Source organism: Pipistrellus kuhlii, unplaced genomic scaffold (assembly GCF_014108245.1).
Source record: "Pipistrellus kuhlii isolate mPipKuh1 unplaced genomic scaffold, mPipKuh1.p scaffold_m20_p_13, whole genome shotgun sequence".
Lineage (NCBI taxonomy): Eukaryota > Metazoa > Chordata > Mammalia > Chiroptera > Vespertilionidae > Pipistrellus > Pipistrellus kuhlii.
The window spans coordinates 12,211,961-12,236,477 of record NW_023425438.1 but is presented as its reverse complement, the minus strand read 5'-3'; the positions used below and the strand labels follow the sequence as shown (position 1 = coordinate 12,236,477).

Here is a 24,517-nt window from a genome sequence, read left to right as displayed (position 1 = left end):
CCGGCCGGGCTTGGGCGCGCCCGAGGCCGCTCCCGCTGCCTTTCCCCTCCTCCTCTCCCCCGCGTTACTGGAAGGAAGGGCTGTGTGTGTGGGAGAGACCCAGAAGCACCCGGATTTTGGAGTGAGGGGCCGGGGAGGGCCGGGCGGCCTCTGCAGGCCAAAAGAAAACGAAAAGTGCATCTGGTTCGCGCCTCTTGGCCAGGCGGCTGCACTCTGGGGAGCCCTGGACGCCGGGATTGCGCCTCCCTCTGCCGACCCGCTCCCCCTCCCTCCCCTCTGACTTCGCAGAGGCTGCCTGGGCCCGCGAGGCGCGGGCGGGAAAGGGCAGAGAGAGAGAGGGAGGGGAGGAATGAGAAAGTGTCACGATTTCTTCGGCAGCGCCCTCCCACACGGTCCCCACCCCCGGTTTTCTGGGTTCTGCCGCTGCCGCTGGGGAGAGGGTTGATTGGTTTTGCGTCAAAGGACTGCATTTACTCAGTCCTGCTGGGAGAGGCACGTAAACAGCCTGGCAGGCGGAGCTCAGGGATTTGAAGACACACACACCTACCCCCCCTCCCCCCGAAACCCCGCGGCCAACGCGTTCCCCGTGTCCCCCGCGCCCCGCCACCGAGCGGGGGACCCCGCCCCGGCAGTCACGGGAGATCGGGGAGTCTGGCTCGCCTCGCCTCCCCGCGATCGTCCTTGGGGATGGCGCTCGGGACAGAATGTGTTTTATAACTGTAAACAATGACCCCGACTATTGTTTGGGATTACCGTATCTCGGGGCCACTGGGGCGGCCAGATGCCGCCAGCCGTCCCGGAAACGCCAGCGCTTTATATAGAGGGCCCCCGGGAGGGCTCTGAGTTCCCGGCTCTATTTTCTTTCCTAGCAACACCCCCACTTTACAGATAAGGAAACTGAGGGGCCGGAACCGTGATGTGTTCCAGGGCACGACGCGTCATCGTCCCCGCGCACCTCCCCGTGCGGTCCTCGCAGGGATCTGTGGGGGTGAAAGTGGCGCCCCTGGAGAGCTGGGTAAACTGAGGCTAAAGCAGAGCCTGGACCAGCCAGATCCGAGCCCCTGGACTCCTGGTACAGTGCTCCTCCGGCTCACCCCTGCAGGAAGGTTTAGGTTCCAGTGTGGACAGGGGCCTTAGAAGGGCACCTGTCTCAAGCCCTTCATTTTATAGGAGAAACTGAGGCCCAGAGGTCTCAGGAGAGGGGCTCTCCTGAAGCCAGTCCAACAGCTCCCAGACAGCACAGCCCGGCTCCGGGGCTCCGAGGCCTGTGCCCTTTACCCCGAACCTCGCCCCTTCCCAACGAGGCGGGAAGACCTAGGAGTCTGACTACTTTGCTCCTTGAACTTCGCTCCAAAACAGCTGCAGACAGTGCTCGCCCACACCTCCTCCCAGGCCCCTTCCCTGTTTATCATGGTTGTTGGTGTGTGTGTGTGTGTAAGTGTGAGTGTATGTGTATGTGTGTGTGTGTGTGTGAGAGTGTGTATATATAGGTGTGTGTGCGCGCGTGTGCTTTAATTTCTAACAGCCTGGAGTTTGCTTTTAATGCCCGATTGCCCCTATTAGCTGCATTCCAACTGCCCTGGCTTAGAGGGCGGTCGAGATGTCTTGAACTTGATTAATTTCGTCTTCTAGGCGAGTCCTATGAAATTAATTGGAGAGAAAGAGAGAGAGATGGGGGGCTGAGGCAGCAGGGTACAGCCGGCCACCGAAGGGAAAATTAGGCAAACAGGCCGGCCCCGCCCGGCGGCGCCGAGCCCTGCCCAGCCCGGCCGCAGGGCGGCGCGGTGCCCGGGTGCCCGGGGCGCCGCAGAGGGCGCCGGCGACCACGCGCGGCCGCGCCCTCCCCGCGAGCTGCTCTCCGCGCCCGGCGCTCGGCCCGGCGTTGGCGCCGCACGGAGCCGCCTGTCTCGCCCTCCAGGACTGTGATTATTCTCCCAAACCCGGCGCCGAGGCCCAGAGAACTTGGGGTGGCGGGGGGTGGAGGGGGGACTGGCGGCGCTCTCCGGAGCCCGAGAGGGAATCCCTGTCCCTACACGTCACCCGAAAGCGAGGGAACCCGCACTCGCGTCGTCTAACGCAAGTGACCATCTTTGGCAACCTGCGCCAATGGAACAGACCAAGGGCGCCAAGCCGGGGAGGGGTGTGCGGGGGCGCGCTGGGGCGGCTGCGGCTCCCCCAAACCGCGGGGGCCGGCCGCTTGCACCCCCGCCACCACCTTCCTTCCCCGCGCGGGGCGAGCTGCTGGCGTCAGCGCCGCCGGGAGGACGGGCGGGCGGGGAGGGGAGTGCAGCGCCCGCCCCCCTCGCGCGCCTCCTCCTCCTCCTCCCCCTCCTCCCGGGCCTCCTGCCCCCGCCTCCCCGCGCGCTCCTCCCAGCGAGGTTGACGTGAGTGAATCCACATGGTACAGGGGCTGGAGAATAAAGACTGTGGAGTTGAACTCGTGCCATTGTAGTGACTCATCTCGGGCAGAGCACAGGGGCTCCGAGCGAGCGAACCGGCGAGCCAGCGAGCGGCGCTCGGCGGGGACCGCGGGGGAGAGAGAGACGCGGCGGGCGCAGCGGGCCGGGCCGGGAGCGGGCGCCCGGGAAGGGGTGCGGGTCCAGCCGCCCGAGTCGCGGCGGTGCCGGGAGCGGGGCGCTTGCCTCTCAGCTGGGATCCCACCGGCTACGACGCGACGGGGCGCAGGCTGGGCTGCCTTCTCCGAACCCAGTGTCCGAGCCGCTGCGATACTCCGGCGGCGGCGGCGCGTTGGCCACAGGAAGTTTATTTTCAGTGTCTTTTCTAAAAAAGGAGGAAACAGAAGTTTCTCCTCGGAGCGGGCAGCCTTCCTTGTCGCCTGATTTTTGCCCTGCCCGACATCGGGGGTCCGCAGACCGGGCTCCCATTCTTTTCTAATTGCCCATTTTTGATAGAACCGGCGGCGCGGCGGTCCGGGCTCCGGCTGCGCGCGGGGGCGGGAGGGCGCGCGCAGGGGAGGGACCGAGGGAGGGAGGGACCGGTCCCGGCGCCGGTCGAGCAGGAAAGAAGTGCCGCGCTCGGCGCTCAGGGGCCACTGTTCCCGGGTTCGTGCCGCCGCCGCGGGAGAGCACCGGGAGCGGAGACTTCAGCCCGGGCGCAGCCCGCAGGGAGCGAGCGAGCGCGCAGCAGCCGGAGCGCCGCCGCCGCCGCTGCGGCCAGGGCGGGGAAAGAAAAACACGCTGTTTCCTCTGGGGCCCCCACCGCGGATCATGTACCAGGATTATCCCGGGAACTTTGACACCTCGTCCCGGGGCAGCAGTGGCTCTCCTGCGCACGCCGAGTCCTACCCCAGCGGCGGCGGCAGCCAGCAGGTAGGTGCGGGGCGCCGGGGTGCACCTGGCGGCGCGGGCGGGCGGGCGGACCCCCATGCCCTCCGCTCGCCGCCGCCTCTGCCTCTTTGGCTTTTCTTTTCTCCCTGTCTTGGCTTGGCGAGAATTTTTCTGTGGGCCACCACTGTGAGTGCTGGCTTTTCGTCCGGTCCTGCCCATCCCCATCACTTTTCTCTTAAAAAAAAAAGAAAAAGAAAAAAAAACTGGAGCGAGGAATGGGTTTGGAAGCCGGCAAACCTTTTCCTTCACGCTACATCCTACCGGGACAGCACCAAGCCTGTTACCTACTCCTTACTTCCTCTCCCGGGAATCCTGCACCCCCTTTTCCCTCTTTCTCCTTGGCAGACAAAAAAACAAAACAAACAAACAAACAAACAAAACACCTTTGTACTCTCCCCTGCTCCTGCAGGAGCGCCTCTCCCTCTCTGCCCCACCAGCCTTAGTGAATTTCTCAGAGACAGTGGGCTCCTTCTAGTCACTGGGAGGGGGGGGGGCCCTCTGGGAATCAGGTGCGAAGGTCTGGAAGGAGGAGGTGAGTCTGGGTTGGCTCTGGCTGGCCCCTGTGCGCCCCGTGCCCATCCCGCTCCGGTTAGGATCAGAGCAGGAGCCCGCACCGCTGTCAGAGGGGTACCCCGCCTTGAAGGTCCGGAGGCACCTGGGACAAGGACGCCCACGGAGAGAAGTGGGGGAAAAGGCTCCTGGGTGGTTCTGGAAGCAGGAAAACAACTTGCTTCTAAAGCAGCCGGACTGGTTTGCACTGGAGGGATTCTGCGTGTGATCTATGTGCCCATAAATACCAGAAAGGTGCTGGTGGGATGGTGGTGCTGGTGCGGTGCCTGCGGCAGCCCTCCCCCCCACACCCCACACCCCCAGACTTGTGAGGGAGCTGGCTTAAAAGGCCACTACAACCTGAAGCTGCTGGTCAGGATCTAGCCAAGCTGACTGCACCAAGAGTTGCTCTGGGAAGGCGCGGTGGCCTTGGCTTCTAGAAGCCTCAGCCCGAGGGACCCTGCTGGAGTAGAAAATGGAAACACGGTTCCCTTGGGGATCTGAATCGCCTTGCTCCAAAGTGGCTCCCCATCCCTGGTGAGTCCTCACCAAGGCTTTTCCGTGTCTTCCCTTTACCCCCCCCCCCCCCTGGCGCCCCCCTTACCCCCCCCCCTGTAGAGAGCCTGGTATGTGCATGGAGGGTGCAGTCAGCGCGCCCTTCGTGATGGGCACCAAGGGGATGAGTTTAAAACCTTATCGCAGACGTGTTTGAGGTTGTTTGCTTTCTAGCCCCGCTAGAGGTTTGTATGGAATCCAAACATCCTTAGGCAAGGGGCTGGGGTCAGGTATGCCCACTCCCTCCCAACAGATGCCCAAACATCCCTCTCCTCCCCGAATTGGGAAGGGGGGGGGGCTCTTTTGATTTCTTGCCTGTTGGTTGGCTGCTGTTGCTGTGGCGGTCCTCATTGAAATAACAACAACCTTGCCGCCTGGCCCCGCTCAGCCCCTGGGGCCTGCATGGGAAGTCAGACCGGACACCAGCGCCCCGATTGAATAATCTGTGTCACTAGGGCTTTGAGCCCAGGATGTGAGCGGAGGCAATTCCCTGTTTTGGAAGAAAATCAGACAGGAAACCGGTGCTAGGAAGAAGGAAGAGAGCTCGGTCCAGCAGAGTGTAATGGGGCCTCATTACCGAAGCAAAAAAGCAGCTGTTGGCTAATTCCTAGCATGCTGTAACACATGAGGGTTTTGCAATTAGTAATAACTAGTGCACGGGGTTCTTGACTATACGCCTGCCCTTGGCCCAGCAGCTTGAGCGAGGCGCCTTCAAAGCAGAGGGATTGGCAGGGGAATGCTGCTTTAGACAAGTTTCTCAGCCTGTCCACTCCTGGCTAGGGCGGGGGCTAAGGGGTTGGGTATGGATTGGGGGTGGTCCATCACCTCTCCGCCTTGGAGCAAATCTGTTCTATGGTCCTAAGAACTGACTTTGGAAGGCTTTTGTTCCTGAACAAGTCAGCGCCACGACCCCACCCAATCTCCAGGTAACTTTATTGCACCCAGATAAACCCTGTAATCACTTTATTTCTCTCAGCTTCCCTTCCGGGGAGACTGCTGGCAGTTAGCGATGGGCCGTCCTCCTCTGTGGCGTCTCAGTGGACCAATGCCTGTAAACCACTGTTCTCTGGTTTTCCCCTGGGCAAGTGAACGTTCTTTTTTCCTGATCTCTCTGTTTTTGGGGGGGGGGGCGCTCATATGGCTGCTGTTTACTCCACCCAGAACTTTCCTCTCCTCTCGAGCTTCCTAAAGCACAGGTCAGAGTCGTGTGTGTGTGTGTGGTGTGTGTGTGTGTGTGTGTGTGTGTGTGTGTACCGGCTGCGGGGCGAGGGGGGAGGGGGAGGGTACGGGGGGGGGGAGAGAGGAGACAACTTTTTTGTCAAAACCTCTGTTCTTGTGTATGGCAGGAACTCGAAGCATGAGAAATATTTCCTGTCCCAGTTATAGTTTGAATCTCTGAGGTCGGTCATTGGTGATTTTTATTCTGTCGGTGATCATGGCACACATCTCCCCTTCCTGGCTTTTTCTTTGTGCTGTTGTGTGTGGTTTTGTGTTTTGTTTTGTTTTTCTCTTTCTCTCCCTCTCCTCTCCTGACTCTCCTAGGAAAACACCTCCCAAATAAATGCCCTGCTTGGCTGCTCCACTATTACGGTTTCAGGCCCTGAGCATTACGCAATCCCGCCGGTTACACAAACACAGGTCATTTCATAACTTGTTTTCATCAGCTGGGTCCCCTTTTAATGAAAAAAATAAAAATAAAACCAAAACAAAAACAAGACCCAGACCTTTCCCAAGGCTGCCGTGTGTCTGCTCGGTAGATAACTTGTGAAAATAAATCAAGGTGGGGGGTGGGGGGTGGGGGGGACAGTTCTTTTTTGGAATCAAGGAATCCCAGACTACCTCTCGTCTGCAGCAACCACCCTTTCCCAGGAGACAGACACACACACAAAATTTCCCGGAGTGAACTGTTGCCAACTGTACCAGGCTGGGACATTCCTCACATCAAAGAACTTTTACCAGAAATGACTGTGATTCCCAAGTCAGCCCTAACCGTGCCTCTCTGGCGCCCCCTACGGGACAGTCTTAGAAGAGCCGTCTGGGGAGTGTATTTTTCCAGCTCCCGCCTGTTAACTGGGTGAGTTTTTGAAATTCTTAGCATTTTTTTTTTCCTTCTCTTTAGTTCAGGACAAATAAATGGCACACACTTAACAGCAGTTAACTCGGAACTGCTTGACGTTGAGATGCAGTTTAAAAAAAAATTTTTTTTTCTTTTCTAAATAAAACCTAATGTCTGTCTGTTCAGGAGAGAGCCCGCACAATGGCTTCCAATTCCGCAGGCTTGCTTCCTGGATGTGCTGTGTTAGGAGACCGGGCATTGTTTTGGTGGGGGATGGTCTTCAGGGTTTCGGGGAAAGAGGGAGGCATATATGAAGGTCTCCTGCCTTGCTTTTTTTTTGCTTTCTTGGCCTTGATCTTACAGACGTCATAGGTTAGGATCAAACACAATGTTGCCCCAGGAATTGGTCTGTTCCGCTGATTCTTGGTGGTGGAAGTCAGCGTCCCTTTCTCATCAAAGTGAGCGGGGTGCAGAGGCAGTCCTGCATGGTCTGGGTGGCAGCTGAGTGTTTCTTTCCCTCCCGCTGCATGCATTTCCATCCCCTTACTTCTGCCTGCCTTAGTTTTCAAGGTGAGGGTAGAGTTAGGAGCCCCATGGTGTCTGCTCTTTTCCGTCGTAAGACAGGCACGCCAGGGCGTACACGGCCGAATCACGGTTGTCCCTTCAGGATTGCTCCCGGAGGAGACTCACACACACAGGTGAATGCTGGTCCTTAGTCAGACTCAGAGAGGTCTCACAGCACCCCTCTTTTGGCATGGCCCTCAGCAAGTTCTTTTGAAAAATCCTTCCTGCTAACAAGTATTTGTCCTTGGAGGTAAGTTTCCTATTTGGAAATTACCAAGAGACGTGACATCTCAGGGAATCACAGTTGACGGGCCAGGTCTGGGGGGTCCGGCTGGGTCCTCGGTTCACAGCAGAGCGTGACTCCCAAGTCCGTTGGTCTCAGGCCTGGAGTTCGCCTGGGAAAAAACAGTGGCCAGGACAGGGCACCCCAACGCAGGCACCTTTGTCCTCTGTATCTTAGGGGGCATTTTCCTCTCCGTTAAGCAGGAATGAAAAGACTGGCTTTGAGGATTCAAGAAACGAACTCTCTGGTCTACTTGTGGAAGGAAAGGGAGAAAGTGGCATCATTACTTGGTGGATATGCATTATTCATGTTGTATACGGTATCTTTTGGTGGCACCACGTCATTTCAGAATGGTGACAGCTGCCCTGATGGAGGCGGATATGGCTGTTCCAGCCCCCACCTCCTAACTGTCCCCCATCAGCCCGCCGGGCCTGAGAGGGGAGCTCGAGTTCTCCTGCCCAGCACTGGCTCTTCCTGTCACAGGGCAGCTGCTGTGGTTGTAGGGGAGGTGGCGTGCCCTTCTCCTGGAGGGGACATGTCTGAGGGGCCCATGGAGTAGTGGAGAGAAGCCCCTGTGTTTGGAGTGGGGTTTCTGGTCCTGGGAGGAAAGAAAGGGGAACCCGGGGGAGGAATCCTGCAGCAGCCACCTCCTTCTTCTGTTCGTGCCTTTCCGTTTCTCCCCTGATTTTCTCCGTCCTGGCGGGGAGGTAGAAAAGGGCTGCAGGCTCTTTCCCGTGAACCTGGGAGAAGGAGGGCGTTCGGAGGAGGCAGGCTACCTGCCGTCGTGTTTTTACGCTGTACGGTTTGGGGAAACCACGCGTTCTTAGCAACCATTGCCATCGTGGCCTACGTGGCTTGCTCGGGAGGGAGTGAAAAGTCAAGGCCACGCTCAGTGTCGATCTGTGAAGATTGGCTGAATCCCAGGTGGAAGGCTTTGGAGGACATCCCCGAGTTCAATAAAAATGCAGAACGTCCGAGTCGAACTGGGCCTCACCAGGGTGGGGTGCTGGGGTTATGAGGGAACATTCGCACTGACCCTCTCATCTTTCCCTGAGCCAGACTCCTGGGATGGGGGACTTTTCCTTTTCCTGTGCTGGGAATCTAAAAAAAAAAAAAAAGAGAGAGAGAAAAAGGCGGGGGGGTGGGGATTCTTAAAAGCCATACCTACCTGATCATGGAGACAGGCCACAGGCATTCATGGGGTTCATGGCTTGAGCGCTTGGGGGCTCAGTCTGATCAGTCTGATGGAGAAATGGCTGGCCAAGGGGATGGGCCGAGAATGCCAGCCCCAACTGCCATCTCCATGCCGTTCCTGCCCTGCTCATTAGTGGCTGGGATAAGCCCTTCCCTGTCCGTGTTTGCAGGAAACAGGAGCCCAAACCCTAGTTCTGAGGCCCTTCTTTCTGTAGAAGGCCGTGGTTGTAGCCCTCATCTCTGCATCCAAGGCTGTTGTGTAAAGCGCAGGAAGGTCATTTCCCAAAAGCAGCGGCTGCTGGGCTGCAGAGACCTCTCCGATCTGATGAAGCGGACGGGGCCCTGGGCGCTCTGTGTTCCAGCTGCCTCTTAGGCAGGGGGAGGAGGACACGCGTACGTACTGAGCAGCTCCTGGCACCCTTGCGTCCAGGTGCTGCGGATAAAGGAGGGCCTGACGCCCAGGGACCCCCAGCGAGGCTGGTGAGGGTTCGGACTTCAGCTCGCTCGCGGCTAGAGAGGCAGGTGCCGAGCCAGAGCCCGTCCCCGTGACCGGCTGGGCCCGAGGAACGCCTCGGGCCTGATGTGCTGCTTTCTCGCTTCCTCTCTTTGTTCTTTTCCCCCAAACCTGAGCACGGGAAATGGAAATGTCCCTTCAGAAGAGGAGGCACCCAGCCATGGCCCCAGGATTTGTGTAAGGAAGGTTTCATGGAGCCCAGGCCCGCCTGCGTGTTTACACATTGTCTGTGGCTGCTGCATTCACGCTGCAGTGGCAGACTGGGGCAGTTTGCAACCGAGACGGCGCGGCCCACAAAGCCTAAAATATTTACTGCCCGGCCTTTCACAGCAAACGTCAGCCAAACCCCCCTCGGAGAGGTCAGCGGGGGCCAGTGTGCCCTTGTATGGGCATTCTTGCCCACCCAGAAACCGGCAGGATGGCCCAGTTAACTGCAGCATGCGGAGGGCTGGCCAGGTTGGAAGGCCACACAGACATCTAGCATCTCTGACCCTGTCCCTCGATGTGGAGCTTCTGGGGGAGCTGGGGGACCCCGGAGGAGCCAAGGGAAGTCCCGGGTCACCTCCTCTAGCCCCCGTGCTCAGCACACACTCGGTGCTGCCGCAGGAATCGAACCACCCAAATGTCCCCCCCCCGGGAACCTCGTCTTAGTTTCTGTTCAGTGGAACCCGTTCTTAGAGGTTTAACCCCGGGTGTATCTTGGGCCCTCCTGCAAGGAGGAATGCCAGCCAGGCCGGGACCACAAACTCCTCGCCCCACCTCTTCTCTGAATAACACCTTCAGAGGTGAGACAAGACATCTGCCAGATCTCACTTAAACTGGTGTGTGTGTCTCCCAGCAGAGGCTCCTCTGGGAGACAAAGCCTTCTTTATCAGCCCCAGGCTCCTCTGGGGATGGGATGGTATTTACAGCCAGGGTGTTATCCAGATGGCTGCAGCTCCCTCTCCAACGAGGTGTACCTGCATTTAGAGGCAGTCATTACCTCTGTCTTGCTTTTATTGCTGTCTTGTTTTGTCTAGACCAAGCCATCACTGCAAGGAATCTGGCTGGGGGCCGGGAGCACATTCCCTGCCATCGAGCCAGCCAGCAGGCTGAGGGACCGAATCCTCTGCCTCCTCCTGAGGGATCTGAGTGTCCAAGCTTTGCTACTGGTTTTCTGCTCCCCTTGGACTGGTTTTCTCCTCCCCTTGGGGGCTCCTTTTGGTGCTTGGAATGAGGAGTGCATTTCTTGGGTGCTTTCCGGAAAGGAAAGCTGACAGTCCTCCACCCCATCCCCCAACCCGCATGGGTGGAGGTCAAGGTCACATTAAACCCCGGATGCCTCAGGGGTCCTTCAGACCCACAGCCTGACTTGGGAGAGAAATGGAGTGAAGTGTTGGGTGCTCCCTGGGAGCGGGGCGCTGGCAGTTCTCCCCGGAGCCACCCGTGCAGAGCGCACAGACGATGGTGAGGATGATAGCCTGATGGCGGTGGTGACAGCAATGGCGATGCCACCTGCCATTTGTTGGCGGTGTTTCTCAACCCTGGCTGCACATTAGGATCTCCCCAGGTGGTTTTTAAGAATACCTTATCAGAACCCCACCCCAAACCAGTTATTTCAGGACACTAATGGCGAGGCTGGCTCCAGCCTTGGTGTTTTGAAGAAGCTCCCCAGACTGTTCTCATGTGCAGCCGGGGTGAGAACCACGCGTGTGCTTTTACAGCCTGTGATTACAAGTAGCTACTAATTTAACCCTCAGCACAGGGCAGTGAGTGTGGTGTTGGCATTCCCACCGAGGCAGGGAAACTGAGTCCTCAGACATGCCAAGGCCTCAAAGCCAGGCCTCTGGACTCCCAAGTGCAGACTCCCTGTCAACACCCCCCCCTCACCCACCCCCGTCACATCCTCCCCCTTCTGCCCCGCAGCCTGAGAAACAGCCGTCGGGGCCCAGTGCTCCCAGTGCTCCCAGTGCTCTCAGTGCTTCTGCACGCTCTCATGGCTCTGCCTCCGCAGAGCCTCGCCCGGTTGTCTGTTTTCTTCCTAAAGATCGTTTCCCCATGGAATCCTTTCTTGTTCACTGCATGCTTCCCTCCCTCACATCACACACACGCACATGCACGCCCACACCCACACACACCTTCTTTGCAGTCAGCTCCTGATAAAAAGCCCAAGTTGTCTGCCTTCTGAGGCAACACAGAATCCCCTTGCCCTGGGCAGCCCTCCTCACGGGATCCCGGGATCCATTGCACCGGAAGCATCACACAATCCCTGAATTGATTGCACTGGGTGGCATGCTTCGTGGAATCCCAGAATCCCTTGTGCTGGGTCCCTCTCTTCATTGAATGCTTTTGGCCCGGGGCTGTCTGGACCGTGAGGCAGCTGCTAGGGTCAGGCAGTTAGAAGGGGAAGGAGCCAGGAAGGGTTCTCGGCTCCCTCAGATCCCATGAGGTGCTCTAAGCGCCCCTTCATTTATACAGCAGGAGCTCAGGTGTCGTCACCAGCGGCAGAGACGGGGGGGAGAGGGGGGGAAGCTGCCATTGCTGCTAATACCACTGATCCTAGTTGGTGGGATTGGGCCCGAGTGGGGGAGGTGCTGTAGTGCCCTTGCTAACGAGGGCATAATGACAGCGGGATTGCATGGGAGGTTGGACAGAGTTTTGTGGGGCCTCCTGGGTGAGAGGATGCCCTGATGCTCTGTCTGAGGGCGGGGAGGGGGAGGGGGGGGCGGGGGAGTCCAGCACGTGGGCTGTATTTTGAGGGACAGCTTGGGCCTCCTTGCCGGGTGACCTGGCTGCATTGGCAGAGTGGCCTGGGAGACGTTCACCTCTGGAGCCTGCCATTCTGCCTCTAAAACGGCCCTCATGGTAGCTCTTGCCTGGGGGGAAGGGGGAGGATGGGGGGTAATCTGGGTAAACACCACCGTGCCTGTCGCTCAGTGTGTGCTTGGTGCGTGCTGTCACTGCTGTCGTCATCGGGCCCTTCCGATCAGGGGAGAAAGGGCTGCGGGCTCTTTTTATAGAAACAGGAAACTTCTGAGGACGAGGGTTCTTTCTTCTGCAGGGGAGCTCTTCCCCGAAAGCTACGTGTTGGTGGGAGGGGGGTGTCCCTTCCTTTCTCCCTCCTTCTCTCACTTTCTAGTAGCCGCCCCAGGAAAGGTCAGGCCCCCTGCCGAGGAGCACGCCTGCTGAGCGGTGCCGTCATCTCACGTTCTCAGTAGAGCGCTTCCTGCACGTGCTCAGAGGGCGCTGCAGCGTGGCCCGGGCGAACATTAAGAGAGAGAGAGAGAGAGAGAGAGAGAGAGAGAGAGAGAGAGAGAGAGAGAGAAAAGTCTGAGCTGGCAGCACCGGTGTCCCCCAGATGCATGGCTGAACACGGGGAGCTAGACCTGCAGACAGGAGAGGCACCGCATGTCCATCCCACGCAAGACGGGGTGGAGGGCAAGGTGGAGGTCAAGGGCAGTCAGGGGCGGTCTGGCCGCACACGCTACTGCTTCCAGTCTCGGGGGCGGGAGGACAGCTTTGCATGGCCCGGGCCTCACCCTGAGGGGATCACAGCTCCATTCCGGTCCTGCTCGGAAAGGGACGGGAGCAGGCACAATACGCTTCCTGACCCTGGGAACCATGCGCAGGTGACCCGGGGCCTCGGGAGGCTCAGCGGGGAGGCCAGCCCTCCTGCAGATGTGCACAGAGCTGGCCTGGAGGGAGCCAGAGGGGCCTGCTGAGTGTGAGCGGCTAGGGACCACACCTGTCCTCGAAGTCATTTGGGATACGATGACGTTACGTTGTCCCTGAGGGATGGAGTCCCCAGGGAGCCAGTCTGACAGGGGGCCCCAGGAGTAGGTAAGAGTCCCCTGGTTCTTGGACATGCAGGATAAGCCCACCTGTGTCCTGACCTCGGTCCCCCCCACCCCGCCCCCAGCATTGGCCCTGCTTCCTGCTGGCGTTCGCCTCTTGTCTCTGCATGTCCTGTCCTGCTCGGCACTCCCGGGCTCAGTCCTGTTTTTTCTCATTTCAGAAATTCCGGGTAGATATGCCTGGCTCCGGCAGCGCCTTCATCCCCACCATCAACGCCATCACGACCAGCCAGGACCTGCAGTGGATGGTGCAGCCCACGGTGATCACCTCCATGTCCAACCCGTACCCCCGCTCGCACCCCTACAGCCCCCTGCCGGGCCTGGCCTCTGTCCCCGGGCACATGGCCCTCCCGAGGCCCGGCGTCATCAAGACCATCGGCACCACCGTGGGCCGCAGGAGGAGAGATGAGCAGGTACAGCTCGCCGATCGGCGTGGAAAAGCCACGCCGGGGGCTCTCGGGGCCTCGTGACACCGTGTGCCGTTTTGCAGCCTGGTGGGGAGCTGGGTCAGGGTTCCGGGGTCACCGGGAGGAGAGAGAATGAGGGGCCGGGAGCACAGGATTTCCACCATGGAGGCCAGGTGGAGACCTGAGGTCAGGGCCGGCTCTGTCACCTCCCACGTCCCTTAGGATCTCTGGCTGCAGGAGGGGGTCAGGGCACCTGCCAGCCAAGGCTTGTTGCCGTTCGAATGCGGCCCGGGAAACACCCTGGAAGTGGTGAGGGGTCGGCAAATGGGAAGGACTGTTGGGCCTGCCTGCAGCAGTGTCCTTCTTGGTCCTTGGCAGAGTGGCCACAGGACAAGCAGCCAGCGCACCCTGGCCAGCTTCTCGGGATTAGCCCTGAACTATCTCCCGGTGTCTGGTGCAGGCAAGCCGCCCGGCTGACCCTAAGGGTGGCGCTCTAGGGCGGATCCGCCCACAGAGCTTTACCTGCCTCCCACCGAGGTGTCCTTGGCCTCCGCTTAAGCAGGATGAGTGCGGGGATGAGTGTTCCCGGGGCAGGACTGGGGTCCTTGGGGCCTGCCCAGCTGCCTCAGCTGACTCAGGCGGGACAGGTGGAGGGCAGGCAGCAGCCTTGTGTTCCTCAAGGGGCTCAGCGTGGAGGAACCAGCTGGCTGGGAGGAACCGGAAAACGGTGGGGCCTCTGCTCTCTAGTCAGCGTCCACCCGACACCCAGAAGGCCCCGTGTGCCCATCACCAGGGAGCCAGGCACAACCCAGGCCCCCTGATTCCAGAGGGAGCCCCCAGAATCATGCCTAATTCCAGAACGGAGCACCCCTTCCCCGATGACCCGACCGAAGCTCAGACAGCCCTGCTGGGCCACTCAGCAATGCGGGAGGAGCCTGGACTAGAACCCGGGGCCCGGGGCCCGGGGCTTCCTGCGCAGTGATCTGAAGCCTCACGCCACCAGGAGTCCGGCGAAGAGGACACGCTATGGTGGGGGAACCCCTTTTCCAAATACAGTGTTTACCTGGAGAGGCCCTCCCCTCGGGGGCCCTCCGCTCCCCGGTGCTCCAGGATGAGGACCTGTCACCACGGTCCTCTGGGTGATGGTGACCCGGGGCCAGGAGTTCCCAGTTCAGATACTTGGAATTACAAGGGCCGCCCTCCAAGGAGCCGGAAGCTTCTGCAGGGGCCCTGCTCCTCTAGGACAGAGCTGGGCCCTGTATCCGCTGTGTGCTGGCTTGTTCTGCTCGCAGCAGGACCCGAGAGGGGGGCCTGGGAGGGGTGTGTAAGAGATGCTGAAGCGACACAGCTCCCAGTTGCTGTTGGGCTTCTGCTGGGGTGGGTGGGGAGGTAAGTGGCCGGGATTCCCCTCGCCGTTGCCTCCATAACTGCATTAGCAGATAACGCAGTAGCAGCGGTCCTCGTGTCTTCTATAAGCGTGCTTCCTCCAGGAGCTCTGCAGTCCCCGGGGAGCTGGGTTCTCCCTGTGTGCGACTCCCGAGGGACAGCCAGGCTTGTGAGGGGGACGCTTCGGGGCAAAGCCAGATGCACCGAACTCTCTTCACCCTTATCTGGGCTCAGCTCACCCCAGATTTAGAAGTTGATGCCCGGAAGGGATTTTGGAGACCAGCTTTTTTTTAAAAAAAACAACAAAACAAAACACAACACGTTCCCTCTTTGCCCATTTTACAGATGAGGAAACTGAGGCCCAGAAAGGAAAAGGGCCTTGGCCCAGGGTCACACAGTTAAGTGAGTGCAGAGCCGGGACTGGCATCCACCTCCCTTGACCTCCAGCCCTGTGGTTTCCCCGCTGCACCATGGAGGCGTGCCCTAAGACAATCTGTCTGGGAAATTTCCTTCCTTTTTTTTGAGAGGGAGGGAGAGAGCCAGGAGCGTTTTTTGTTTCATGTCATTGTCAATTAGGAGTTCAGACAATCATCCGGCAGCTTGGAGGCAGCTTGGAGGAAACCCGGGCGAAGCCTGGGCGGTGGCATCCTCAGCCTTGGCTCTCGGTGGCTCCGAGCCCTCGGGTCTTTTCCCTGAAACTTGCCTCTGCCTTCCTGACCTCCCCCCCCCCCCCCCCCCGCCCCCACCCCGGGGGAGGGGCCGCCACAGGAGCCAGCCTGGTGCCTCCCTTCCCTCCTCCGGCCTGCCCAAGGCTCCCTCTGAGCCCAGGGCGGTGACAGACTGAGGAGACAGGGAGGGGAGGGTGTGTGTGGCTTGTGGGTGGATACCCGGTAGTGCTGACACACTCAAGCTGCAACCCTGTTGATGTCACCGCCCCTGAACGTTTCCTATGCCCACAGCTCCCACAAAGTTGCCCGCCCCAGACCACAGCAGATAGGAAAGAGACGCCTAGGCCAATGGCGAGGCCCAGGTGGTCCCGAAGCAGCCAGGGGGGAAGGGAGGCCCACGTGGACCATCCCGCCTTCCATCCGTGCGGGGGAGGGGTGGGCAGGGGAGCCTGAGGGGGGAGCCTGAGCCCAGGCCTGCAGCAGGGCCAGGGGGTTATCCTGGGAGCTGTGGGCTCAGGGGGAGACAAGCTGAGGAGCAGCAAGAATTCGGGGCCTCGGCAGAGCGGCCTCAGGATGTCAGCCAGGCGCTGGCCCCGCACAGGGCAGGGTGTCCGGGTCCCTGGCCTCTGGGTGTCCGGTCCACGCTGACTCTCCTGGGACTCAGAAAAAGCATGAGAGAGGGGACCTCGGGATCGCATCTTCTTCCTGGCGCTCCCTAGTTAGAGGATCCACACACTGCATCTCATCGGATCCCCACAGACTCGGTGGAAGGCAGGACAGGTCCTGCGGACCCCGTTTTACAGATGGGAAGCCCGAGGCTCAGGAGGTCCAGCGGTTTGTCCCAGGCCACACAGAACAGAAAGGCCGTGGCTGGGTTCTGCTCCCCGCTGGCCTGATACCTCCTAGGAGAGAGGGTAGGGAGCCCGTGGCTCTCTCGGGGGGGAACACAGGGTTTCAGAGGCTGGGACGGAGGCCGGGACTTGAGGGGAGTGGAGGTGGGACTCGGCTGTGGGGTCAGGTTTTAGGAAGGGGCCTGAGGACTCCTAGGGATGCTACCTGCTGGACTGCTTGGTGCATCACCCCACCTGGCAGCCGCTGCGGGGCTGAGGGACTTGGTGAGGAAGGAGCTGGTGAGAGAGGGACTGGCCTGGGTCTCCACCCGGGAGGAGGGAGCGGCAGGGGAGCTGAAGGAGTGTGGTCTGCCATTCTGGGAGGGAAGGGGTCCCAGGGCAGACACAGATGGGTAGGCACTCGGGCCCCCTCAGAGCCCGGGAGGCAGGGACCTGACGGCTGGGAGGCCCTGGCAATCTCCCCGGCCCCCACCTCCCTCTGGGCCCTGTGTCTGGCCTGCTGGGAAGGACTTGAAAGCTGAGAAGGTGTGAAGAGCTTGTCTGTGTCTGGGCAGTAATTGGCATGTTTCCATGCCAGTGTTTGGAGAATTTGGATACAGGGCTCGGGCAGCCAGCGTGGGGCCACAGGGTCACCTCAGTGTCCACAGGGGTGGGTGCGTCTTCTCTGAGGCTGTGCCCTGCTTTGCTGTTCCAGAACCCCCTGAACAGCAAAACACAGCACAGCAACTGAGCTGGGGGTTCAGGGAGCGTCCCAGGGGCCTACCCTCCTCCCAGGGTAGCCCGGAGCACCCCTCAGGGAGGGCAGCGCCTCTCCCCTTCCCTCCAAGAGTGTGTTCGGCTTTCTTACCCAAGTGCCCCGAGAGAGTGAGACTCAGGTCTGAGGCCCTCAGAGTCTCCTAAGCCCCCAGGGCTGCGCTTGAGTGTGCCGTCCGTGTGGGATAACCACACGTGAAGGTCTTCCCTTTTGAATTGCTGCCTGCCTTGGCCCGCAGCCATGTCCTGTGTCACCTCCGCCTGCAGGGCATTGGGACAGAGCGCTGGATGGGCGCTGTGTCAGCACTGCTGAGTGGAGCAGAGGGCTTGCCCTGTGGCATGAGTCACGGCCCCTCACCAGCCTCGTTGTAAGGAGCCGGGCTGAGCTCTGCGGGGAGGCTTGCTCACCCCCCAGACCGTGCCTGGCATTCAGAAGGTGCTTGCTTGCTGAGTGAGCGGATGTGGTGGGCAGGGGGAGCTGAGGGGCCTGAGGCTCCTCCTCCTCTGGCCCATCATGTCCCGCCTCGAGGCGTGTGCCAGGCAGGGCCGGGTCCTCGGGTTGAACCGAGAGCAGCTGGCAGAGGAAGTGGGGAGTGGGGTGGCATCCTCCCTCTGGCAACAGACCATCCTCCCCCCTCCCCCCCAACCTGCAGGGTGGCTCTTCCTCGGGGCCCAGCCACTTAGCCAAATGGGGATAATGAGGCTTGCAGAGCAGGCGGGCGGGCGGTGGGGAGGGGTAATTAGCCCGGGTTTGGAAGAAGCTGCTTTAGTGGGTGGGGCCGGGCCTTGGCTGGCACGAGGGGACTCCCTGGGGGAAGCAGCCGGCTCCCTCCTCTCGCTGGCCTTGGCACAGGACCGGGCTGACATGACAGATGCTGCTGCCATCATGCCTGGGCCGCGTCCCTGACCCATGGCTGCCCTGTTCCCCTTGGGCACGTGGGCCCTCACCTATAGGTGGGTGCAGCCCTGAGTGACCTCTGAGCCTGGCTGAGCTCCTCCAGCCTTTCCGCCTCTCTCCCCAGTCCCAGAGGGGCTTCCTGCCCTGCTTCAGATGCAGCTAAAGGCAAAACCGGTTTGGCTCAGTGGATAGAGTGTCGACCTGTGAGCTGAAAGGTCCCAGGTTCAATTCCGGTCAAGGGCATGTACCTTGGTTGTGGGCACATCCCTGGTGGGGGGTGTGCAGGAGGCAGCTGATCGATGTTTCTCATCGATGTTTCTAACTCTCTATCCCTCTCCCTTCCTCTCTGTAAAAAATCAATAAAATATATTAAAAAAAATGCAGCTAAAAAGAAACGAAAAACCTCAAAAGCTGGGGACTGTCCCTGAACCTAACCGGGACCTCTGCCTTGCCTCTAGCTGTCTCCTGAAGAAGAGGAAAAGCGTCGAATCCGGAGGGAAAGGAACAAGCTGGCCGCTGCCAAGTGCCGGAACCGCCGGCGGGAGCTGACGGAGAAGCTGCAGGCGGTGAGACATCTGCCTGGGGAGGGGGTACCTCCGGGTGGGCTGCACGGGGCCCCAGGCTCCTGGCCTCCCACCTTCTCCTGCCCACTAGTGGCCGCCTGCAGATGGGTTCGTGGCGATGCACAGTCCTTCCTTTGTGCCTGTTGGTAGCTCTGGCCTGGTTAGAGGGAGCGGGACGGAGGGAGCTGGCCTCTGGCACCAGCCTGGGCCCGGGAGAGAAGAGCTGGCCCGCTCAGTGGGCCCCAGGCCCTTCCTCACTCAGTCCGAGTGTCCCCTGCCCTCAGACCTGCCGGGGCTCCCGGGTGAGGGACGGCAGACTGTGTGGGCACTGCCAGGCCCCAGGAGCCAAGGCAGGCCTAGACCTGCCCCTGCCAGGGCTGCCTCCCAAGCTCCCAGCCTCCCCCATGCCGCCTGCCAGCAGGAGTGGCCCCACTCGCACAAGTGGCTGGTTTGGGGCCGGGGACACCTGCTGTCGGGTCTTGATGCCCTCGGGAGTCCCTCTCCCCTGCCACCTCGTTGCCCACACCTGGGAGCTTGTGGCGCTGCCCCGAAGTTTGACTGATCGATGTCACTCAACTCACTCAGAGCCTGCTCCACCGGATGGGCCGTCCGCCACGTGGGGAAGCCCCCAGCTGGGACAGGCTCTTCCGGGCGAAGTGTTTCTCAGGGAGGAGATGCGGGAGACCCTGTCAGTGGTCCTTACAGAGCCCCGCCAGGGTGGGGCTTTGGAAATCACCCGTGACCTGTGCATCCCATCACCTTACGTAATCCTCCCGGGTACCATTGGGCAAACGGCTACACCTCTCTGAACCTGTCCCCTCGCCTGCAGAGTGGGTTGAGGATCATATCTGCTTCAGAAAACTACTAGAGGATGGGACGAGAAAAGGCCTCTGAAACGTTCCCCTCGGTGCCTGGCACCTGCTCCAGCTCCTCTTGCCCACCCTGGGGCCCTCGCGCCTGGGTACCGCATGTGCCCCTCGTGGGTTCTGTGATGCCTGTACTAACGCCCCCTGGAGGTGTTCCTTAAAGTCGGGCGGGTGAGGGGGAGTTTTCTGTCGCCACGTGAGGCGGGTCCACGAGGGGCCAGCACTCCTTGCGGGGACCTCCCCTCCCGGGAGAGCCCTCTTCTCTGCCAGCCACCCAAGGAGGCAGGCCCTCTGGGTCTACGCCGGGCGCTCCTTACCACACACCCCGCTCCCCCGCCTCCCCACCCCCGGCCCAGCCACCCAGGCCCCTGAGCCACATCCTCCACAGGAAACCTCTCAGAGGCTCGTGACGTGTGTCAGACCCTTGAGACAGATGGAAACTTTTTTCACTCCGGAATAGGCTGCGTGTGCTCCGTTCGGTGACGCTCCGGCCCCGTTTGCCTCGTGCTCAAACGGGAACCCGTGTGCGGGGAAAAGTGGGAGGAGGCCGTTGACACACACCTTCTCGGCTGCCATGACTACCCCTCCGTGTGTGCGTGTGCGTGTGCGTGTGCGTGTGCGTGTGCGTGTGCGTGTGCTGCTGCTTTGGCTTTGTGTGGACGGAGGGGCTGAGGTCCCTGCAGGTGGACCCCGCCATCCTCAGGTGCCTGCCCGGCTGCCAGGCTCCTCACCCGCCACACAGGGGGGCTGACCTGAGTGCCCGGCAGGTTCTCTGAAGTCCGAGCGAAAAGGGGAGGAGGGGCTGCGAGGACCCGGCCGCGAGCCGGGCCGTGCCCTGGGCTCCGGTGCTGTCCTCCTGCCTGGAGTTCGGTGTGTGCTCCGCAGGCTCTGGGCTCTGGAGGCAGATGCATTGGGGTCAAGTCCAGGCTCCCTACCTGTTGGCTCTGTGACTCTGGGCAAACGGCTACACCTCTCTGAACCTGTCCCCTCGCCTGCAGAGTGGGTTGAGGATAATAACCTGCTTCAGAAAACTGCTAGAGGATGGGGTGAGAAAAGGCCTCTGAAACGCTCCTCTCTGTGCCTGGCACCACGCACGCGCTCGGTCGCTCAGTCATGGCCATGCCCGGTGACCTTTCACCTTTCCTTCGGGCTGTCTGCCTCCTTCCTCAGGCTGGCGCTTTGGAAGTAAAGGGAACCTTGAGCCTCCAGGTGACTCAGCAGCAGCAACGGGGTCTGCAGCCCGGGGTGCACTGGCTGCTCCCACTATCAGTCCTCTGAGGACATGGCTGGGTTTCCTTTCGTGCCCGGATTTGTTTTTTAAATATATTTTATTGATTTTTTTTTTTTTTACAGAGAGGAAGAGAGAGAAGTAGAGAGAAACATCGATGAGAGAGAATCATCGATCCGCTGCCTCCTGCACACCCCCTACTGGGGATGTGCCCACAACCAAGGTACATGCCCTTGACCGGAATCGAACCTGGGACCTTTCAGTCCGCAGGCCGACGCTCTGTCCACTGAGCCAAACCAGTTTCGGCTCGCGCCTGGATTTGCACGGCCTGCTCTGAGCTGGTCCCGGCAGGTTGGAGCAGCCCCTGACAGCCCCCTCTCTCCCCCGCAGGAGACGGAGGAGCTGGAGGAGGAGAAGTCGGGCCTGCAGAAGGAGATCGCCGAGCTGCAGAAGGAGAAGGAGAAGCTGGAGTTCATGCTGGTGGCCCACGGGCCCGTGTGCAAGATCAGCCCCGAGGAGCGCCGGTCGCCCCCGGCCTCCGGGCTGCAGACCCTGCGCGGGGGCGGCGGGGGCGCCGTGGTGGTGAAGCAGGAGCCCCTGGAAGAGGACAGCCCCTCGTCCGCGGCAGCGGGGCTGGACAAGGGCCAGCGCTCCGTCATCAAGCCCATCAGCATCGCCGGGGGCTTCTACGGGGAGGAGCCCCTGCACACCCCCATCGTGGTGACCTCCACGCCCGCCATCACTCCGGGCACCTCGAACCTCGTCTTCACCTACCCCAGCGTGCTGGAGCAGGAGTCGCCCGCCTCGCCCTCCGAGTCCTGCTCCAAGGCGCACCGCAGGAGCAGCAGCAGTGGGGACCAGTCCTCGGACTCCTTGAACTCCCCCACCCTGCTGGCCCTGTAACCGGCGGCCCCAGGGGTCCTCGCCGCCTCCGCCTCTGCCTCCTCCCCGGGGATCAGCTCCTTCCAGCGCCCGGGGCTGCGAGGGCACACGGGGCCTGGCCAGCGAGCTTCCTGGCTCGGGGACCGAGGAGGCACGGGCATGAGGCGCCGGAGGACCAGCCTGGGTGGCCCCCGAGAAGTCCCGAAACCTCCTCCCTCGTCCACCTGGCAACGCAAATCCTGTTTCTTGAAGCGCCTCGGAGAACTGAGCGGGCTCGGGCATCTCTCTGAAGCTGGTGTGGACCATTCCTGTCTCCGGAGTGACGGTGCCCTCCCATGCCCGTGGCCTTCCGGTGTCACCTTCCCTCGGTGTGCCACTTCTGCCCCCCACCCCCTCCCGCCAGTGTCAACTCCACTTCCTCTCGGTTCTCATCAGACTGGCCATGACATTTCATCTGGGTGGTCTAACTATTAAAACTTCATTTCTGGAGACGTGGCAGCAGGTGGCTCTTCGGCCGGGGCGGCCTTGTCCAGAGGGGACGATGTGCAATACAGAACCTTCCTCCCCCGACACTCCCAGACACCGCCATCCCCCGAGGCCCCGCCCAGCTCCACGGGCCCCGGGGAGGCCCAGGACCTTCCCCCCACCATCGGAGATGTCTCCCTCGGCTCTCCGCGCAGCGGCTTAGCCAGAAGACGGGATGTGAGGGAGGCAGCCAGGGCGCAGGTTGTGTTTGCCAAATGCCTCGTGAACAGGCCAGGAATCGTGCCAACGAGCGTCCTCCTTCACCTGGTGTCTGGAGCAGGACGTCTCCTGTAATTACCGCCTCGCGTCTCTGCCCCTGGACCCTTCTTCTCTGCCGACCGGGGAGGGGTCCCTCCCTCGGAGCCACACGTCACTCACTCCTCGCCCCAGCGGCTCTGCCCTCCCCGCCCTGGCTCTCGGGGTGACGCCACCCACAGAGATTTAATGAGCTTGGGCCTGGACCCTCCCCAGGTGGCTGCAGGTGGCCCCTCCCCACGCTTCAAAGGCACCTGCGCCTTGGATGGAAGGCAGGGGAGGGAGGCGGCGGCCGCCCCGGGAACCCCGCTTGCCCTGTCCTGGCTGCTCATCTCTCTGAAGTGCCCGTGGCCAGTGGATGAGTCGAGTGCTTTCTCTTTAGACTCCCCACCCCCCTCCCCCCAGTGTGCTCCTCGGGTCCTACGGCCAGCCCAGAGCGGTCGGTTGCTACGGCTTAAGGCTTGTGCACCATTCCCCGGGGGCCGCTGAGATGGGAGATGAGATGAGATGCTCTCACTGCCAGACAGCTGCCCCCCTTCCCACCGCGGGAGGAGTGGGGAGCTCCTTCTGGCCCTGAATCAGAGCAAAGCTCCGCGCGGCCCCGGCCTCCCACCCTTTCCGCCTTCTTCTCACAGCCTCTTTGGCCGTCCTGGCCCAGCTCTGGAGATAATTGTATGATAATTTAAACGATGTCGCTGTTATTTAAATCAAACCCAGTGGGGAGGGGGTCAAAGGAGGGAGAGGGCAGTGGCCCTTGGAGCACACCTGCTCCTTCTCACACCTGGGCCTCTGTGCGGGTCCGTTTCGTGTCTGTCACCTACTAGACACGAGAGTGGGATGGTGTGTGCTTCGAATAGGCAGCCCGCCGGGCCTGCAGGCCACGTGCGGAAGGGGAAAAGGGATGTTTTCTGGGCCCACTTTGCAAACGTCGTTTCCCACCTCCCTTGGCTGTGACGCTGCCCTCCAGGTCCGGAGGCTCTGGGACGGGTGTGCCTAATTAGAAGGGGCAGGAGGGTTTCCGCCTTCAGGCTAATCAGAGAAGAAGCCGGCCAGGGGAAGGCCAGCTCGGAGGAGCGTCATCATCTGAGCTGGTGTTCGTGGCCAGTGGGAGCTCTTTCTCTCTCTCTCTCTCTCTCTCTCTCTCTCTCTCTCTCTCTCTCTCGCTGCTTTCTAGTGCTTCATTTCTCAGAGCCCCTTATGCCCCAGTTTGCACAGCTCTGACCCCAAGGCAGGCCGCAGTCTGTGACTTCGGGCCGGGCTGGACATTCCTGAGATGGAGTTTGGCTTCCGTGCAGGTTTCCAGCTGTGTTGGCTTAGGGACCAGCAGCAGGCAAAGCCCCAGGCCCTCCGGAGCCTCGGGCTGCATCCCATCCGGGGCCCTCGCCCTGTTCCAGGAGGCGGCTGGGAGGTCTGGGGGGAAGGAGGCTGTGGCACCTTTTGGGAGCCCATCCTCAGGTGCTTCCTCTGGCTTGTTCTCCAAGTTCATGCACACACACCCCCGTGCTCCAGAATCACCAGACAGCAGGCCCGCTACAGGGCTCCCGCTACGGGAACAGCTGCTGTGGGGTCTTTGCACGGGGGCTGGGATCGCCGTGCTGCCCCCGTGTCCCCAGCAGGGAGGCAGCTGGCGGGGCTCCCGCTGGGCTGCTGGCAGCCCTGGGACCGCTCAGGGCAGGCATCTGACAAGCAAGCGTGAGCACGGCCTTGGCCACCTGGCCGGCCTTGCTGGGAACTGTGCTCCTGGCCGGGGGACGGGGACAGCTGCTGACACAGGAAGGAGAGGAGGTCCCAGGTGAAGCTTAGGAAATCGCCGGAGCCAGCTCTACGCAGAGCATTAACTCACCGGGGAGGTTTCCAGAAAGACGCCATTGTTCTGCCTATGTGCAAGGCCAGGGTGTCCGCTGGCCGGTCAGACCAGTGTCTCCAAGCCAAGAGCTATTAGAGGCTGCTGCTGCCTGCCTGCCTCAGGCTTTGGGGAAAGGAGTGTCCTCTGCTCCCACGTGCCTCTGAGTGTGAGGGTGGGCTCGGCTCCACATGCATGGGGACTTCTCTGCCCCTCGATGGACCAACCGTGCCCCTGGCAGCCTCCCCTTCCCCCCATTTAACCTTCAGGTTGATTTCCTTCCTGACCAGACATCTGTGAGGTCCCTTTAAGAAGGAAAAGAATTAGCACCTACTCTGTGCCAGGCACTGTATTAGGCACTTTTAAGTAATACCCTCTTTCAGACGAGACGAAGGAATGAGGACACGCCTTCGTAAAGATCCCCAAGCAACGGATAAACAAAAAGCTGGAGACGAGGAGGTCTTCCTTCCAAAAGCCAAGGCGAGATCGTCTTCGGC

General features: G+C 60.9%; 1 protein-coding gene across 3 annotated transcripts; it reads left to right on the top strand.

Moving 5' to 3' along the window:
- Positions 1–2,370: 2,370 nt before the first annotated feature.
- FOSL2 (FOS like 2, AP-1 transcription factor subunit) lies at positions 2,371–21,886 on the top strand. Of its 3 annotated transcripts, XM_036434889.2 has the most exons (5): positions 2,392–3,329; positions 5,428–5,532; positions 13,057–13,308; positions 18,317–18,424; positions 20,906–21,886. In XM_036434889.2, the coding sequence occupies exons 1-5, from the start codon at positions 3,228–3,230 to the stop codon at positions 21,416–21,418; spliced, it is 1,080 nt and encodes a 359-aa protein (XP_036290782.1). In that variant the 5' UTR covers positions 2,392–3,227; the 3' UTR covers positions 21,419–21,886. The 3 variants fall into 3 exon arrangements, with proteins under 3 accessions (XP_045436527.1, XP_036290782.1, XP_036290783.1); XM_045580571.1 differs by lacking the exon at positions 18,317–18,424 and having other exon boundaries at positions 2,371–3,329; XM_036434890.2 differs by lacking the exon at positions 5,428–5,532 and having other exon boundaries at positions 2,408–3,329.
- Positions 21,887–24,517: the final 2,631 nt, after the last annotated feature.

Bases quoted from the DNA above. Each gene is read 5' to 3' on its own strand.
- FOSL2 (XM_036434889.2), top strand. From the start codon at position 3,228: ATGTACCAGGATTATCCCGGGAACTTTGACACCTCGTCCCGGGGCAGC. The intron at 5,533-13,056 runs GCAAGTGAACGT...TTCTCATTTCAG, and splicing joins GTTCTCTGGTTTTCCCCTGG to AAATTCCGGGTAGATATGCC. The intron at 13,309-18,316 runs GTACAGCTCGCC...CCTTGCCTCTAG, and splicing joins GCAGGAGGAGAGATGAGCAG to CTGTCTCCTGAAGAAGAGGA.